Source organism: Doryrhamphus excisus, chromosome 12 (assembly GCF_030265055.1).
Source record: "Doryrhamphus excisus isolate RoL2022-K1 chromosome 12, RoL_Dexc_1.0, whole genome shotgun sequence".
NCBI lineage: Eukaryota > Metazoa > Chordata > Actinopteri > Syngnathiformes > Syngnathidae > Doryrhamphus > Doryrhamphus excisus.
In genome coordinates, this window is record NC_080477.1 from 43,161 (window position 1) to 59,513 (window position 16,353).

A 16,353-nucleotide genomic window follows, 5' to 3' on the forward strand; every position below is an offset into this window, starting at 1 on the left:
TACGGCTAAAATATACTCCGGCCGGAAGTAAACACGTTGATAACTTTTTACATGCGTGTTCGTGGTATTTATTTTCTGCATCGCATTGGTTCTAGTGAATTTTGAAGCTACTCGAGATAGCTGCGAAGTTATCAATACATCGCGATGCGGAGAAAAAGCAAAGTCAAACTTGGAAGTGGCATTCTTACAGTATTTTAAGCCAAACTCGGAATTTGTCACGAGGCGACCGGAAAGGGGCGTACCTCAGCAGCAACAAGTAACAAACTCGGAACAATAACACAATATCAATAACACCAATAACACCAATATCACGGCCCCTTTTTGTATCTGCCACATATTATTAATTGGTACTTATTTCGGTCATATGAACTCGTAAAATGTATTCATAGACGGTGTCAGGGTGTAGCCTGACAATAATTTCGAAGCTTCTCGGGCTAGCTTAGTTTGCTAGCGTTAGCAACACATTCCGATGATTGTAAACAAAGTTGGTGCAAAGTCCAACGTCTGTGAGCTAACAAAATATTACAGATTTGTCCTTATATTTTAAATTATACTTAACCTGAATGTAGGAAATAAATAAGTGATGTTGTAATTTCACTTCACAATTGTGTGCACACTCATTTATGTCCTGTAGAAAGACAAAACATTAACATTTTTGGGTAAAAAAAAAAAAATGCTGTGTCTCATGATTGCCTATGCAAGATAGACATAATAATCGCACAAAGTGAATAAATACAATTATCTCACTAGGGTGCGATGGTTTAGGTTCGGCTGTGCACACCGCCTAAAAAGAAGTTAAGATGCAGAAAAAAGCACAAGACAATTCACATTTTCACATTTTGACTTTTTTAATGAAGTTTACGTACACTTTTTGGCACACGGAACCACACTTGACTACATGTGATGCTGACAGACATGCATCACATAAAAACGGGGGGTTCCAAACGTTTTCCACTGAGGGCCGCATATATAAAAACGTACATTCTAACATTCCAATCCATTAAACACACTAAAATCAGTTGAATGTGAGTCAGCCTGCTTTCAGCTTTGTGGGGGAGGTGATGAATGGAAGCTATTTAAATGGGAAAGAGAAAAGGATACGGGAAAACGGGTATGCTGTAGAACATGCCACGCTATGCACAGCCCTGACATCAATGTTTCCCCAGCTTCCAACTTTCATTTACTGTTGCTGTTCTCACCAGCACACTTGTGCCTGTTAACCTGATCCTTCCTTGAGAACCTTTTGCTACAAACGCTGCAACTGAACAGCGTCTCACCGGTGTGTGTCCTCATGTGTCTTTTCAAATCTCCTTTTATGGAGAACCTTTTATGACACACGATACAGATAAAGGGCTTCTCCCCGGTGTGTGTTCTCATGTGTCTTTTCAACGGGTCCACCGATGAGAACGTTTTGTGACACACTGAGCAGATGAACGGTTTCTCTCCGGTGTGCGCTCTGATGTGTACTTTCAAGCGGTACATTGACGCAAATCTCTTGTCGCACAGTGAGCAGCTGAAACGTTTCTCTGTGTGTGTTCTGGTGTGTCTTTTCAAATATCCCCTTTGAGAGAATCCTTTGCCGCAGACTGAGCAGATGAATAGTTTCTCATCCGTGTGGATCTTCACGTGTCTGTTTAAATGTGACTTGGTGGGAAACGTTTTGTCGCACTGAGAGCATTGCCAGCGTGCGCTGTCAGTGTGACGTGTCATATCAGCTTTACAGTCATCATCGTCAGTGTCAGGGGAGTGTGACGTTGTGTCGTCGCTGTCTGATAGCGGCGCTAAGAGGCTGTCTGCTTGTGATACTCCACGGTGGTCTCCAGCGGCTGCTTCTTCTTCATCTTCACTCTTCACAATTACACGAATACCTGGGAACTCCTCCAGTCCTGCAAAATGATCTCCATCCGGACTGATGCTGTGTTCCTCCTCTTCCTCTTTAATGTGGGGGCGCTCTGAATGTTCCTCTTTAATGAAGGGGGTCGCTGGCTCTTCCTGCTTCACCCTGCAGCAGAAGCTGATCCCAGTGTCCTCCATGGTTTGCGTGGCTGTGTACGACGTCCTCTAACAACAAAAGAATAACACGATCAAACGATAGCAATTAGAAAAACAAAGCACCCTCATGAGAATACATTTCTTTAAGAAAAGTGCTAGTAATAAGCGGAAAGCGAGTAGTCAAGACATAAACAAACCTATTCCGCGGAGCTGTCACTCGTTGTCCTCTTTTTTCCCGACAATGATCCTCCTGCCGTCTTTTTTTGTCAAACACTACAAATATTTCAGTTGCATTCACATTGCAGTTCGCCGGGGATTGGACAACGCTCTCAGCATTTGTGATTCACTGCCAAAATGTGGACTGAGGGATGTGTCCCAAACATCCGGGTCTCTTTGTTAGCTGCTGGCAAGCTAAGCTAGCTCTTGAAGCTCATCCCGACGAAGCACTCATGATTCACACATAATAAACTAACGACATCTACCCCTGTACGCGATAGGTGCATTTACAGAATAAAAAAACTAACAAAAAAACTCAAAACATATGAACTAAATAATTACGTCGTCTTCGGAAAGAGCGTTTCCTTTAAAATCTACTTCCGGCAGAGGAGACATAGCTACTACAGCCTAGCATTAGCGCCTCCTTGAGGCGAGGAGTTGTCATTACACGCTTTAACTTTGTATTTTCTACGAGCAATATCAGGAAATGCAGGATGGCCTGGGCTTTCTCTGTGCAGCTTAATCACAAGTCACGGTTGTATCATTTTGAAAGTTTGAATCTTTTTCTTTCTTAACTCTTTCCTCAAGAGTAACATGGACTATATACCACGGTGTGTTGTACCGCCTATTTTCCAGTCTTCTTCAAACATCAATCACGAGTGTTAACAAATGACCCAATAATGTGATGTAAAGCTGAAACCATCACGCCAGATATTGAATGTTATCCAGTTTGCGGATTTTCATTTTATTTTGCATCACATAAACACTAGTTCAGTTCACCACGGTCAAACCTTCTGAGGTGGTTTCAAGTCCTGCAGCTTCATTTACTGCTGCTGTTCTCACCGGGACACTTGTGACTGTTAACCTGGTACTTAAAGAAGAATCGTTCATCACACACACTGCAATTCAACACTTTCTTCCCAGTGTGTGTTCTTGCATGCCTCGCCAGTGCTGCAGGATGACCAAAACTTTTGTTGCACACCGAGCAGGAAAATGGTTTCTCACCGGTGTGTCTTCTCATGTGCTGAACCAGAGTGGACCGGACGTTAAAACTGGTTTTGCACACCGAGCAGGAATATGTTTTCTCTCCGGTGTGCGTTCTTGTGTGTGTTCTCATGGTGGCCTTCTGGGAGAATCTTTTACCGCAAAATGAGCATGAAAAGGGTTTGTCCCCCGTGTGCGTTCTCTGGTGTTTAGTCAATGTTGAATAATCACTAAAGCTTTTGTTGCACACCGAGCAGGAGAAAGGCTTTTCTCCGGTGTGCGTTCGCGTGTGAGTGATCATCGTGGTCTTCTGGGAGAATCTTTGACCGCAAACTGAGCACATGAATGGTTTTTCACCTGTGTGGATCATTGTGTGTCTTCTCAGATTTGCCTTGCTGCTAAAAATTTTGCCACACTGAGAGCATTTCAAGTGCGTGGTGTCAATGGGACACGTCACATCAGCCTTGGAGTCCTCATCATCAGTGTCAGGAGACGCCGTGTCGTCACTATCTGATAGCGGAGCAAAGAGGCTGTCTGCTTGTGATCCTCCTTCAGCTTCCTCATCTTCGCTCTTCACAATGACACGATTCAGCGGAAAATCAGTGATGTCAGCCTCCTCCGGTCCTTCAAGCTGCTCCCCTTTCTGGCTGATGCCGTGTTCCTCCTCTTCCTCTTTGATGTGGGCGGGCTGGGCCTCCTTGTGTTCCTCACTGACAACTGCAGGACACAAGACGACAAACATATGCTTCACAAGTCCTCCATTATATTAAAATGACATGAATGAAACATTTTATGTGTAGGAGCTATTTATTAGTGTGTTCCTAGGTTTCTAATATCTGTTGATTTATTTTTTGTTGTTGTTGTTGTTTTGTTTGGATTATTTGATAATATTTTTATCTTGTTATTTATTTGTTTATCTATCATATTTTGTTGGGCTTAATTAATAGTTCATTCATGGGTTTATTTCATTGGATAACACCCTGGGCACCTGCAATATATTTAGGTAGGCAGTGCTCACAGGACCAGCATGCACCGGGGTGGGCCTATGGTTTTTGTACCAGCGCAAGAGAGGCAGCAGGAGACAAGGCCCTTGTTCCTTTTTTGTTTGTTTGCTTGCTTGGTAATAAAAGGAAATACGAAGAAACGGAACAAGATTGTTTGGACAATGACTCTTTTGCCTGCGTAAAACACAACCGTGGTGCATCAGTGGCCTTTTGATTATAGTTTAGGGTTACGTTCATTTTTTGAAGGACAAATAGCCACTACATTATGCTTCTACGTGAAGAACTGCATTTATTTCATTCTTCTTTCATTACCCCTGACTTGTAGTAATATTATATATGATATAATTATATAATTATATATATATATATGATATAATATTATACATGGATTCTACTATGACATTCTTCCAACCATAATATGAAACCAGTGTGATTCACTTTAAAGTGAATCGGCTAGTGTAAAACGAGTGTAAAATATAAAACGAACCTCTATGCAACACAAGCTGATGGTTCTTGAAAACAGCGTCCAGGAGTCGACCTTGTCGCGCGTTCTCCCGTTCTGTTCCAGAAAGTTCCTCTTCGTACTCCGCAATCATCCTCTCACTGTCACACAATCACAACATTGATCTCCGTTTAGCGCCGTGTTGATAGCTTCCGCGTTTCTTTGTCAGTAGCCGGAAAGCTAACTCGTCCGAGAAGCCTCAACGGGAACAGAGGCAAATAACTGCGATATGTATTTTGTAATGTGGTAGAAATATGTACGGAGTTAATATTTTACGCAGCAATGACGACAACAGCGCGGATTTAGCAGTTCTGCACTCGTCCAATGCTGTTTTCCTTTATATTTTTACATTTCCGGCAGACAGGACACAGCTCGTTCATTCTTGCATTACTGCCTCCTCGGGCGAGGAGATGTCATTACACTCTTGACCTACATCTTATGGAAATGTGAAATGTCCTATTTGCAATTATAAAATTTTCTTTTTTTTATTAAATGTAATACTTTCGTTTTTCTTTGGCCTGTTTTTATATTCGCCAAGTAACAGTAAATGTTTAATCATTCAAAATGTACATCAAAGCAGCAATTGTGATTTAATTTGAGAGGAGACGAGAGTTTAGACTGAGATTTACAATGTTATTGAATAACTCTCAAACCAAAAAAGTATTTCAACAGCGCAAACACAGCACGGCGAGTGTAATGACACTCCCTGACCCGAGGGAGGCAGTAATGGTGGCATGTACTTGCTGTGTCGTCTCTGCCGGAAGTGAAACAAAAAAGGCAATACGGCGCTAGTACACAAGCTAGCTTGCTAGCTGCCAACAAAGAGACGCGGAAGACGAGCAGCGCATCGCTAAGGAGAGCTCAGGTGTGAGTTAAGTGTTGCGATTGTGTGAAAATGTGTAAAGTGCAAATGCTGAGAGCGCTGGTGAACGAGCGACTAAGCGCGGCTGTCGAGGAAATATTTGTAGTGTTGGAAAAAACCATAGCAGAGTACGAGCAGGAACTTTCTCGAACAAAAGAAGAGAACGAGCGACAACGTCAACTCCTGGACGCTGCTTTCAAGAAGACTCAAGGTGAGTCACACAGAGCCGGTTTGTTTCGGTCTTTGGCTTTGTTTCTTATCAGTAACAGCACCCCTAACCAGGGAGTCTAGTAACCCCTACACATACCACAGTTAATGCAATGTAGTGCTGGCAAGACGCTGGTCCTGTAATATTATTCACATTTGGATTCACAATGATATGTAACTTGACTTTTCTCAAGCGTATTTGTCTTCTTGCGTCCCGCAGGTCTTCCCCCAGAGCAGCAAGAGTGGCGGACCGGGGTGGAGCAGGGGGAGCCACAGCACCCCCACGTCAAAGAGGAAGACGAGGGCGAGCCGCTTGAAGGACTAGAGGACTTCCCAGTGATCCGTGTCGTTGTGAAGAGTGAAGATGAAGACGACAAAGGTCCGAGGTCACAGTTGGATGGAGACCGCTGTGGAGGACCACAAGCAGACAGCCTCTTGGCTCCGCTGTCGGACAGTGACGAGACGACGTCTCCCGACACTGACGATGAAGACTCCAAAGCTGGCGTGACATGCCACGCGGAAGACAAACACAAATGTTCCCAGTGTGACAAAATGTTCGGGAACAAGAGAAACCTGAAACGTCACATGAGATGTCACACCGGAGAGAAACCATTCATGTGCTCGGTTTGTGGTAAACGATTCTCTCGGAAGGACTACTTGACCATACACATGAGAAAACACACCGGTGAGAAACCGTTCACCTGCTCGGTCTGCAACACCAGTTTCAGTTTCAACTCGGCGTTATTTCAACACATGGAGACCCACTTCGGAGAAAAGCCGCAATGCCCTCATTGCGACAAACGCTTTGGCAATAAGAGAAATCTCATCCGGCACATGAGGCGGCACACGGGAGAGAAACCGTGCGTCTGCTCGTTTTGCGGCGAAAGGTTCGCGCTGAAAAGGAGTTTGATCCGACACATCAGAACGCACATCGGAGAGAAAACGTTCACCTGCTCAATCTGCAACACCAGCTTTTGTTACCAGTCCGGTTTGAGCAAACACATGAAAAAACACACCAGTGAGAGTGTTGGGCTGAAGTAGTTCCGACCGAAGACTTAATGTTAGTCCTCTTCAGTGCGATGCTTGCTCAGTCCTTGCATAACGTCTGATTCCTGTATAGTTAAGTTACTGTTTATAAGCAGGAGTAGAAATGATGGTAAACACGCATATTTCATATTTTAAATACTTAAGTTTCTTCAGGAATGGGTTTTAATCATTGTGTCGCAGCAGACAGGCTTTTGGTTTAATATGTAAATAAATAGCATAAAGGGTCGTTTTGATAATCTTCAAATTGATGTGAGACGAGCAAGTCATCACACGTGAGGGTGTGTACTTTTCCGCTGGAAACCGCACAAATGAGTGAAAACTTCAATCCAATCCACTTTATTTATATAGCACATTTTATAAACAGAGTTTCCAAAGTGCTGCACAGACGAGTAAAAATAAAAAGTAATAATCCAAACTAAAAGAGAATTTAAGAAATAAAATAATAAAATAGATATTAAAATATTAAAAACAAGAAACAAAGCAATAAAAGTATAAAAAAAATAGAACCAATTACAATAAAAACAAAGAACTAAAAGACACAGGACCATACGACTCACTCTGAGTTAAAAGCCAGAGAATAAAAGAAAAAAAAAAAGTGGAATGAGATGAACTCCCAACAACCCAAATCCCTACATGTAATGTTAACATAGTTGGAATATGGTGAGACAAGAGTATCCAGGACATCCCTGGTGGTGACCACACCATACCACAAGATGTCCCAGCCTGCCGGTGGAAAAATGGCTATTTTTAACACGCGTTTGCAATGAAAGTGACTTGGAATTAGTAGCTTACAACCTTCACCTTGTCATGATCTTCAAGTGCCATTTGTAGACTAGCGACGGAAGCTAAATGCACACTCCAGCTTTAAGACGGCCTAAACATCCCTCACACGAATGAAATGTACTCATGTACCCATGAAACGTGTCGGTACTTGCCACTAGAAGGTGTTTCTCCAAGCCGAGTCTGCATCATCTACACTGCTTGCCTGTTGTAATTCCAGTAACGATTTTATACGGTACATGTATGCTGTAACATTCACCTATGTCATCATGTATTTATAAATTAATATCCACTTTGAGTGAATGAGATGGGAATAATTTGCCTATTTTGGCGGTAAATAAAAAATTCAATAATAGCTGAATTGCGAATTTGCAGGGATCCAATGTACTGCAGGTCAGAAGTGTAATTACACCTTCTCGACGGAGGGGGCAGTAATGCTAAATTTCAAAAGACTGGCTCGTTATTTTTATTTATTTTAGAAGTCAACCGGGGGTAAGTCGTTTTTTATCGAGGAAACAGTCACTGGTAGCTGTTATCGGGCAATATTTAGAGCAGAATAATTTAAACGTGGGAATTATTGAGAACTATTGTATGTAAATGTTGTCGTTTCTTAAATGTCCCACAAGATGGCGCCATATCCTCATACTTTACAGTGAGATCCCCATTTCATTTCATTCGTCAGCAAAACAATAGTAGTGGAGGATGACAAAGATTTTACTCCACGTTATTTGGACCCACGCAGATCCACTGCGGCGAGAAACAACAATGCTCCCAGTGTGGCAAAACATTTAGCACCAAGTCAACCTAAAAAGAGAAACCTGTCGTCTGCCTGGTCTGCGGTGAAAGGTTCGGTCTGAAGATTCCATGTTGGAGACAAGACATTTTCCATCTGCAACGCTCGTTTGTTGCCGATCAGGTTTGTGTAAACGCACGAAAAACGCAGTGTGAAGCTAAATAGCAGAGTATGGATCAGTAAATGAAGTAGTGCTAAATTGTAATGTTTATGGGCAAAAGCACATTATTTTGATTTTGCAATGTTATTACAATAAAAGGCAGACTTTTTCAGTTTTGGATACATTTATTCTCCTGTTTTACACGGTTATTTTTACAGAGAGAAACAAAGAGACTCACTGCTAGCTGATCTTTTGACACCACGACTATAACTCAATAGTTCGACAAACATGTCACATGTTTAAGCAGGATTGGAAAATGTGTAAATAGGCAGCAGTTACATATTTGGAGAGGAGTTTAATGTCGGTCGGAACTTAATGAGCGCCAAAGTGTACACGGAACACACGACGGATATATAAAACACATGAAATGAAACCATAATAAAAGAGAACAACTCCCGCTTTTATTCATGTGGTTGTCTTGTAAACTGGAAGGGGCGTTGCAAATGAGGGAGAGCCACCATAGAAGCAGATCCTTCAGATGGGATATTTAAAGGGATAAAAGTCCTTCCACGATGTAGCGAGGCAAAACTACAAATTATTTTCGCCTCACGCGCATCACGACCGCAAATAACCGACTACAAGCTGCTACTTTTTTCCACATGCTAGGAACCCTGTGGCTTAAACAATCATGTGGCTAAATGGTTAAATGAACTCCAGTCTAGGTTCAGAAAATGGAATTGGACAAATAAAGCGGCCATGTTCTGATCTGACAAGTCTTAAGTAAATTTGATGAGGCGTAGTTAATCCAGTTTCTGCTTCCATGGCAGATGTTGAAATCCGGTGGACAAAAAATGCCGGGGGACAGCAAGTGTAGGTGGGATTGCAAGGTTTATAGCGTGTCTTTCTGTGTAAATGTCCCATGTTAAAATGTGACAAATGCAGCCTATACGTATACTGTACGTAGAAATCAGTTTTTCTCTTGAAACTTCAATAGTCTGGAATGAAAGTGCGTCATAATAAAGCATCCTAAAACGAGGATCACCTGTATTTCAAAAGAATAGAATAATCACAGTAGTAGTAGCAGTTCTGAGAGATGAAAAACACGGGAGACAAGGCAGGATTGATCACATATTAGCGCATGTGGAAGGTTCTTTGCAGAGCTTAGTGTAAACGTTTGATCACACCGTACAACTGATGCCTTTCTCGCGAGCGTGCGTCCTCACGTGTCTCACCAGCGCCGACCTGACATTAAAACGCGTGCTGCACACCGAACAGGAAAAGGGTTTCTCTCCCGTGTGAGTTCGCGTGTGTGACATCAAATGACCTTTCTGAGAGAATCTCCTACCGCAGACCGAGCAGTCAAAGAGCTTCTCTCCCGAGTGTGTCCTGGCGTGTCTTTTCAGATTGCCTTTCTGAGAGAATCTTTCGCCGCAAACTGAGCAGCTGTAAGGTTTTTCTCCCGTGTGCGTTCTCATGTGAATCGCCAACGCTGAAGGCACACTAAAACTTGTCTTGCACACCGTGCAGGAAAACGGTTTATCTGCGATGTGGTTCCTCATGTGACTGGTTAGATGTTCCTTGAGTTTGAATCTTTTGCCGCAAAATGAGCAGCTGAATCGTTTTTCTCTCGTGTGGATCCTCATGTGTCCTCTCAGATATTTCTTGCAGCTAAACGTTTTCTCGCATTCGGAGCATTTGAAGAGCGTGCTGTCGGTGTGAAACGTCTTATCAGCCTTTGAGTGCTCCTCATCCGTGTCAGGAGAATGCGACGTTGCGTCGTCACTGTCGGATAGCGGAGCCAAGAGGCGGGCTTCTTGCGAACCTCCACAATGGACTCCATCAGCTTCTTCTTCTTCATCTTCACTCTTCACAGGGACACGAATGACTGGGAACCCTTCCAGCCCTTTAAGATGCTCTCCATCCAGACTGATGCTGTGCTCCTCCTCTTCCTCCTTAATGTGGGCGGGCTGTGGCTCCCCTTGCTCCACCCTGGACCTCCACTCCTGCTGCTGGGGAGGAAGATCTTCTCCACTGAAATCTGCAGGACACAAGAAGACAAGGAGTCAAGTTTCACATTACACCGTCCATTCTCTAGATAGAGTGCTTCCTGGGACGAAAATTGTACATTTCACACCATACTTTAGTCTGCATGATGGGCTCACACACACGTGCACTCGACCGTTGGCATCATTTTAGATGAATAAGCAGTAGTTTTAAAGAGGGCCCATTATGCTCATTTTTTCAACCCTTTGTATGGAGTTGTGGACTCCTATAGAGCAGCTACACACAATAACCCGCTCAGAAAACTTTCTAGATTGTCCAGAAGCTGCACCCATTCCAGCTGTATTTCCTTGGATTTGTGCTTCCTGCCAAAATGGTCTGTTTTCATTTATTCCACTTACAGGCCGCCTCTGGGCCACTGTGATTGGTCACACACCAAAAATGCTTTCTAACTAGGACCCGTATATGGAAGTCCGCCCGTCTGTGACGTCACAAAGGGGCAGTTTTACCACGTCTTCTGAAACAGAGTGTTTTGAAGCGTCCCAAACTAATTTCAGGGCTCACTTCCAAATCCGCAAACCTCATTATCTGAAACGTTGGCATGGTTTAACACCTGAATACAACATCCTAACTACATTTATAGGGTTAGGGTCAGAAAAGTGGAAAAAGCATCAAAGGTCCCCTTTAAGTCCTCATGTCCACAACAGAGGACGTGTTGTTTTCTAGGTCCAAATTTGAACTGACTAATATTATATTTCTACCTTCTACTGTGCCCATAAAAACCACTGGCCATTTTTGCAATAAAAATATTTCCATGCTATATTTCGATATTAACAATTCCCAGGAGTCTGGAATGCGCCCCAAGGAGCGAACCAACCTGCTCTGTGCAACACAACTTGATGCTCGTTCTCTTTGGTTCCAGAAAGCCGATCCTCGTACTCTGCTTCCGGTCTCTCGCACATTTTCACACAATCACAACACTTTACACGCACAGCTAATTTCCGCCCAGATTTGTTGCCACCCTTCGCGTTTCTTTGTTAGCAGCTAGCAAGCTACGCTAACTGGAGTTCTCGGAGACGAATTTGTGCTCTTTAGATAATGATGCTGCTGACAGGCGGAAGGCAAGTGCACAGTCTTTAAAAGAACAAAGCAAACAAACATCACCTTTAACGCAATGACACTACTGACTACTTTCGTCAGCCATTTTGCTTGTGGCCACCGGATGTACAAAGAGTTCTTCTTCTTTGTCCTTTAACGGTAGATACAAACTGACTACGGCACCTCTATTAGGACAAACTACATTACCATACCGTTGTCCGGGTGTATAAATTAGAAGCGATCATTTTTGGTTTGCTTCATGGCCAATAACTTAAGGGAAGTATGAAAACGCTTTAAAAAATTACGAGTAGCATTTTTGATTTGGAATTTAGTGAATAATGCACTTTGCTATGTGATGTTTTGAACACATACACTCGGTTTTCATTATTTGAAATTGACAGACTATTCAATCAAACATGGGTTAAAGTAAGAATAAACAAGAAACCCTTAAGATACAAAAAAGTTTTTTAATCTCAGAAATTCTAAAAAATAAAATAAAACGTAAGCTTCCTCTTTCAAGTTATTGATGATTTATATATGGTACCTCTCATTTTATGTGCTGTCATGTATTGTTTTTTATCATTCTGCTCATTTCTTTCTTATTGTTACTGACTATTCATATTCAACTAAAAAATGAAGTAGCACTATTTTGTTTACCTACAAACCCTCCTTAACACGATGTCCTCAAATAGCAGGAGCGATAGAGGGGATGTCTTAAAGGAACTATTTTTAAATACAAATGTTTAACAAAAGCAACAGAAACAATGTAATAAGAATAATAATAATACTAATGTAACATATGCAGGAGGCATGCCAAAAAGGCTTCATTCATTAGTAGCCAATACAACACTTTTCCCCCAAAATAGATGGCTTTAACTTCGAGTCTTCCATTGTACTTAAAAGCACATAACCACAATAAAACAAAATTGGCAAATTAGTGAAAACTAACAAAACCCGAGTTCAAATCATAAAACGTGAGCTGAGCTTTCACAGCTGAAACCAAAACTGGTATGAGAATTTTTGTCAGAAAAATGCTTAAAGGGGACCTATGATGCATTTTTTAGAATGTTGTATTCTGGTGTTCAAAGTTTCAGATAATGAGGTTTGCACATTTGGAAGCGAGCTCTAAAAGAAGTTTGGGATCAAAACGCTCGGTTTGAAAAGCCGTGAAGTCACAGAGGGGCGGACTACCTTATATGGTTCGTAGTTGGGAAGCACTTTGGGCGTGTGACCAATCACAGCAGAGTGGGCATGCCCGGAGGAGGGCCATGGGTGGATTGGCAGGAAGCACAAATCCAAGGAATACAGCTGGAATGGGTGCAGATTGTGGAAGCTCTAAAAAGTCTTCTGTGCAGGTTATTGTGTGTAGCTACTCTATAGCAGACCGCAACTCAATACAAAGGGTGGGAAAATGAGCATAGTAGGTCCCCTTTAGGCCCAGGCCTACACAGGCCAGGTATATAGGGTATCATCTTCAACACCTCACCATACGAGTGGTGCCTACCTCCTTCAAAAATGGATGTGAACCCGCGTTGGTGCGATTGTGTGGAGCTGCTTTCTCATCCCACAGCGGCTAAACGCTTTCATAAACGTGTTTCCTTGTGTGTTCAATCAAATCTTTACGTTCGGGAAAGGTTTTGTTGCAGACTGAGCAGGAAAACAGTTTGGTCACAGTGTGCTTTTCCCACGGTGTTTGCAACGCAGCACGATCGTCCTCCTCCCCGCCGTGCACCGCCATGTGCCTTTTCAGGTGATCCTTCCGGTCGAAGGATTTGCCGCAGACTGAACAGGCAAACGAGTTGTCCCCTGTGTGCTTTCGCATGTGTTTCGACAATTGTAACTTATCACAGAAGGCTTTCCCGCATTTGGAGCAAGTCATGTCCTTGTGACGTTTCAGGTGTCTGTTCAGATTACTCTTTCTGCTGAAGGTTTTGTTACACATGGAGCATTTGACACGCCGCATGTCAGTGCCATTTGTCACTTCAGCTTTAAACTTCTTTGAGTCCTCACTGCCAGAAGAATTTGACAGTACTTCGTCACTATCGGACAGTGGCGCTATCAGGTATTCCGCTTCTGATTCTTCACGGCGGTCTCCTTCAGCTTGGGGTTGGGGTTGCACGTCACCACTGAAGCCGTGCTCCTCCTGCAGCTCAGGTTGAAGAGCTTCTTTGCTGGTTAGGGTAGGGTCTTCTGCGGACACAAGAAGAGAAAAACCTGCTTGAGATAGAAAAGTCAAGCCTCAGTTTTTGTGGTTCAAAATAGGAATAATCTGACACAATCAGCAGTTTTGTCGCTTGGAATGTAAATGGTAATGGTTTTATTTCATTTGAACATGCATCAGATTCCAATTGAGTACATCCCATAATCAGTTCCCAGTTCCACATGTCCAAAAGGAGTAGGAAGAAGCAAAGCTTATTAAATCCTACCCCTCCATCTGGTACTTTTACAATCACTAACTGTTTTGTTCACTTTCTGCCTTTCTAATATAATTTCAGGTTTTTTAAATAATTTTATTTTATTATTTATTTAATTCTATTTTATTATTTTATCATTATTATTTTATTTTATTATTTTTGTCACGTACCAAAGTACGAGGCAAAAAATAAAAAATAATGTATAAAATAAAACAAATATTAAAAAAAAACTTAAATTATGTGACAGTTGTAAAACACACCAATCAACTTTGGAGGGACTAGAGCCAGCGTTTCCCATGCAGTCATTACGGTGACAGAAAGTGTTGGTGCTACATTTTTTGGTTGGTTTTGATTTAACGCTACCCTCTAACACAGGGGTCGGGAACCTTTTTGAGGACCAGATATTTTAAAATGTGTATCTGTGAGAGCCATATACATTTTTTTAAACATTGAATGCAATAAAATGTGTGCATTTTTATGTAAGACCAACAGTTTTAGATATAATGGGCTCTAATTACGTAGACCAGGCACACTACCCCACGCCAATGGGGTGTGGCCAGCACACTTTCGTGAGCAGCGCAGTGTCTAATAATAAATCAAATACTTGCTGCCATTAATGCAACTTCTGCTGCTGCATGGTTTTGCACCGTACTCCGTATATTTCATTCTTTTGGCCATCTTTGCCAGAAGGCTTGGTTCTGCAGCTTTAGCTAGGTGACTATTTGACTAAAGGAGGAAAGTTTACATTTACATCTTAATGACCGAGGTAGACTACCGCATTACCCAGTAATAATCCAGTTTTGGTGTTTGACCTGGAAAATATCATGAAAGATAGATATGGTTGGCCGTATTGCAGTAGAATATAGATGGACGGATTAAAATGCATAAGAAAGTTGTTGATTTTTAATATTTTTAACAGTGATTTCTGTGATGTTTACTTTAAAATGTTAGCAAACATACATTTTTATTGTGGTAAATGCTTGAGAGCCAGACACAGTCATCAAAAGAGCCCTACCTGGCTCCCGAGCCATAGGTTCCCTACCTCTGCTCTAACACATTATAATGGGACTGATAGATGGATACAAAAGCGGAAAGTTGCAGCTAGCAGGAGGAGCTGGTGAACAACACCAATCGTTTGGACTTAAAGGGGACCTTTGATGCTTTTCCCACTTTTCTGACCTATAAAACCTAAACCTATACCTATATTAAACCTGTTAAGTTGCAGAACGTGAAAGACATCACAGTCCCCGCTGAGGGACAGAGTCTCTCCAAAGTGTCCTGGGTCTCCCCTGAGAAGGGGGGCAGGGAGTCATACAAGTCAGAACCGCCACTGCTTCGACAAATCAATGCTTATTTAGACAACAGTGTGAAATTAAACACCGACCCACTGAAAACAGTAAAGTAAAAGAATGAAACAAACCTGCTCTACGTAAAACAACCCGAGGCTTCCTGAAAATAGCGTCCAGTTGTTCACGTTGTCGCTCGTTTTCCTCTTTTGTTCGAGAAAGTTCCTCCTCGTACTCTGCTATTGTTCTTTCTAACACAACAAATATTTCCTCGACGGCCGCATTAAGTCGCTGATTCACCAACGCTCTTAGCATTTGGACTTTGCACATTTTTGCACAATCGCAACAACGTACACTTAGTGTACTACACTAAGAGAGCTAGAGATGATTCGGAGTTCACCACAATGAACCCTTGGGTGAAAATGTAGCGGGAAGAGAACAAACGAGGCAAAATGTCTTCCGTTTGAGCTTTTTTTCTTCTTTTTCCGTTTGAGCTGTATCGAACTTTCTACGTGGAACATAACGGAAATCCTGTTTATGGCGGGGGCAAGTTTTGGGTGCATACCGCCACCTACTGTACCGGAGTATATATATATATATATCTATATCCAGATTCCTCATACAGATTAACACCAAGGTATTTTGCACCCGATGTATTGCTACAACGATGTTTCACAAGAGGGATTATCCTCTCGTCTCCTCTCTGGGGTATAGGTTGACTATTTTTGCACTTATGGTTTTATACTTTTATATTTCTGCTTTTGTATTGTAACGTGACCTAGAAGTAACACCTGATTTGACCACTAGATGGCACAAAAGTTTTTTTACTGCGTAAGTAGCAGCTCACTAATAATAACCCAAGTTGTTGACCCCTGCTTTAGGCCCATTTTCTAGGTCAAAACCCGACTCTGGCCCAAGCTGGTCTATCTGTGAAGGCTCACTTTGTGCTGGCCACTCCGTGGATTTTTTTCTTCAATTTTCCAATAACATTATTCAATAAAATTCTTAAAAGTCATCTTTAACTGATCTTTTTTGGTGAACTGAAGAGGGCAGCAATGCACTCCACG

General features: G+C 42.2%; 3 protein-coding genes across 6 annotated transcripts; 1 reads left to right on the forward strand and 2 right to left on the reverse strand.

Moving 5' to 3' along the window:
* Window positions 1-829: 829 nt before the first annotated feature.
* Window positions 830-5,039, reverse strand: LOC131139190 (gastrula zinc finger protein XlCGF62.1-like). 3 transcript variants are annotated; one of them, XM_058088533.1, is made up of 3 exons: window positions 4,684-5,039; window positions 3,214-3,909; window positions 830-2,061 (listed from the first exon to the last, which is right to left on the reverse strand). In XM_058088533.1, the coding sequence occupies exons 1-3, from the start codon at window positions 4,790-4,792 to the stop codon at window positions 1,967-1,969; spliced, it is 900 nt and encodes a 299-aa protein (XP_057944516.1). In that variant the 5' UTR covers window positions 4,793-5,039; the 3' UTR covers window positions 830-1,966. The 3 variants fall into 3 exon arrangements, with proteins under 3 accessions (XP_057944516.1, XP_057944517.1, XP_057944515.1); XM_058088534.1 differs by lacking the exons at window positions 3,214-3,909; window positions 4,684-5,039 and adding an exon at window positions 2,190-2,601; XM_058088532.1 differs by lacking the exon at window positions 830-2,061 and having other exon boundaries at window positions 2,911-3,909.
* A 443-nt stretch (window positions 5,040-5,482) lies between these two features.
* Window positions 5,483-7,949, forward strand: LOC131139189 (gastrula zinc finger protein XlCGF8.2DB-like). Its single transcript, XM_058088531.1, has 2 exons — window positions 5,483-5,771; window positions 5,988-7,949. The coding sequence occupies exons 1-2, from the start codon at window positions 5,594-5,596 to the stop codon at window positions 6,806-6,808; spliced, it is 999 nt and encodes a 332-aa protein (XP_057944514.1). The 5' UTR covers window positions 5,483-5,593; the 3' UTR covers window positions 6,809-7,949.
* On the reverse strand, window positions 7,913-15,774 carry LOC131139192 (gastrula zinc finger protein XlCGF7.1-like). Of its 2 annotated transcripts, XR_009132203.1 has the most exons (3): window positions 15,421-15,774; window positions 13,091-13,776; window positions 10,393-10,525 (listed from the first exon to the last, which is right to left on the reverse strand). XR_009132203.1 is itself a non-coding variant. In XM_058088536.1 (2 exons), the coding sequence occupies exons 1-2, from the start codon at window positions 11,448-11,450 to the stop codon at window positions 9,666-9,668; spliced, it is 945 nt and encodes a 314-aa protein (XP_057944519.1). In that variant the 5' UTR covers window positions 11,451-11,723; the 3' UTR covers window positions 7,913-9,665. The 2 variants fall into 2 exon arrangements, 1 of the variants encoding a protein (XP_057944519.1); XM_058088536.1 differs by lacking the exons at window positions 13,091-13,776; window positions 15,421-15,774 and adding an exon at window positions 11,366-11,723 and having other exon boundaries at window positions 7,913-10,525.
* Between the last annotated feature and the right edge of the window lie 579 nt (window positions 15,775-16,353).

What these genes read in the sequence shown, in the direction of transcription:
- LOC131139189 (XM_058088531.1), top strand. Translation starts at nt 5,594, where the DNA reads ATGTGTAAAGTGCAAATGCTGAGAGCGCTGGTGAACGAGCGACTAAGC. An exon ending in TGCTTTCAAGAAGACTCAAG is followed by an intron (nt 5,772 to 5,987) that starts GTGAGTCACACA and finishes TGCGTCCCGCAG; the next exon opens with GTCTTCCCCCAGAGCAGCAA.
- LOC131139190 (XM_058088532.1), bottom strand. Translation starts at nt 4,792, where the DNA reads ATGATTGCGGAGTACGAAGAGGAACTTTCTGGAACAGAACGGGAGAAC. An exon ending in TCAGCTTGTGTTGCATAGAG is followed by an intron (nt 3,910 to 4,683) that starts GTTCGTTTTATA and finishes TGTGTCCTGCAG; the next exon opens with TTGTCAGTGAGGAACACAAG.
- LOC131139192 (XM_058088536.1), bottom strand. Translation starts at nt 11,450, where the DNA reads ATGTGCGAGAGACCGGAAGCAGAGTACGAGGATCGGCTTTCTGGAACC. An exon ending in AGTTGTGTTGCACAGAGCAG is followed by an intron (nt 10,526 to 11,365) that starts GTTGGTTCGCTC and finishes TGTGTCCTGCAG; the next exon opens with ATTTCAGTGGAGAAGATCTT.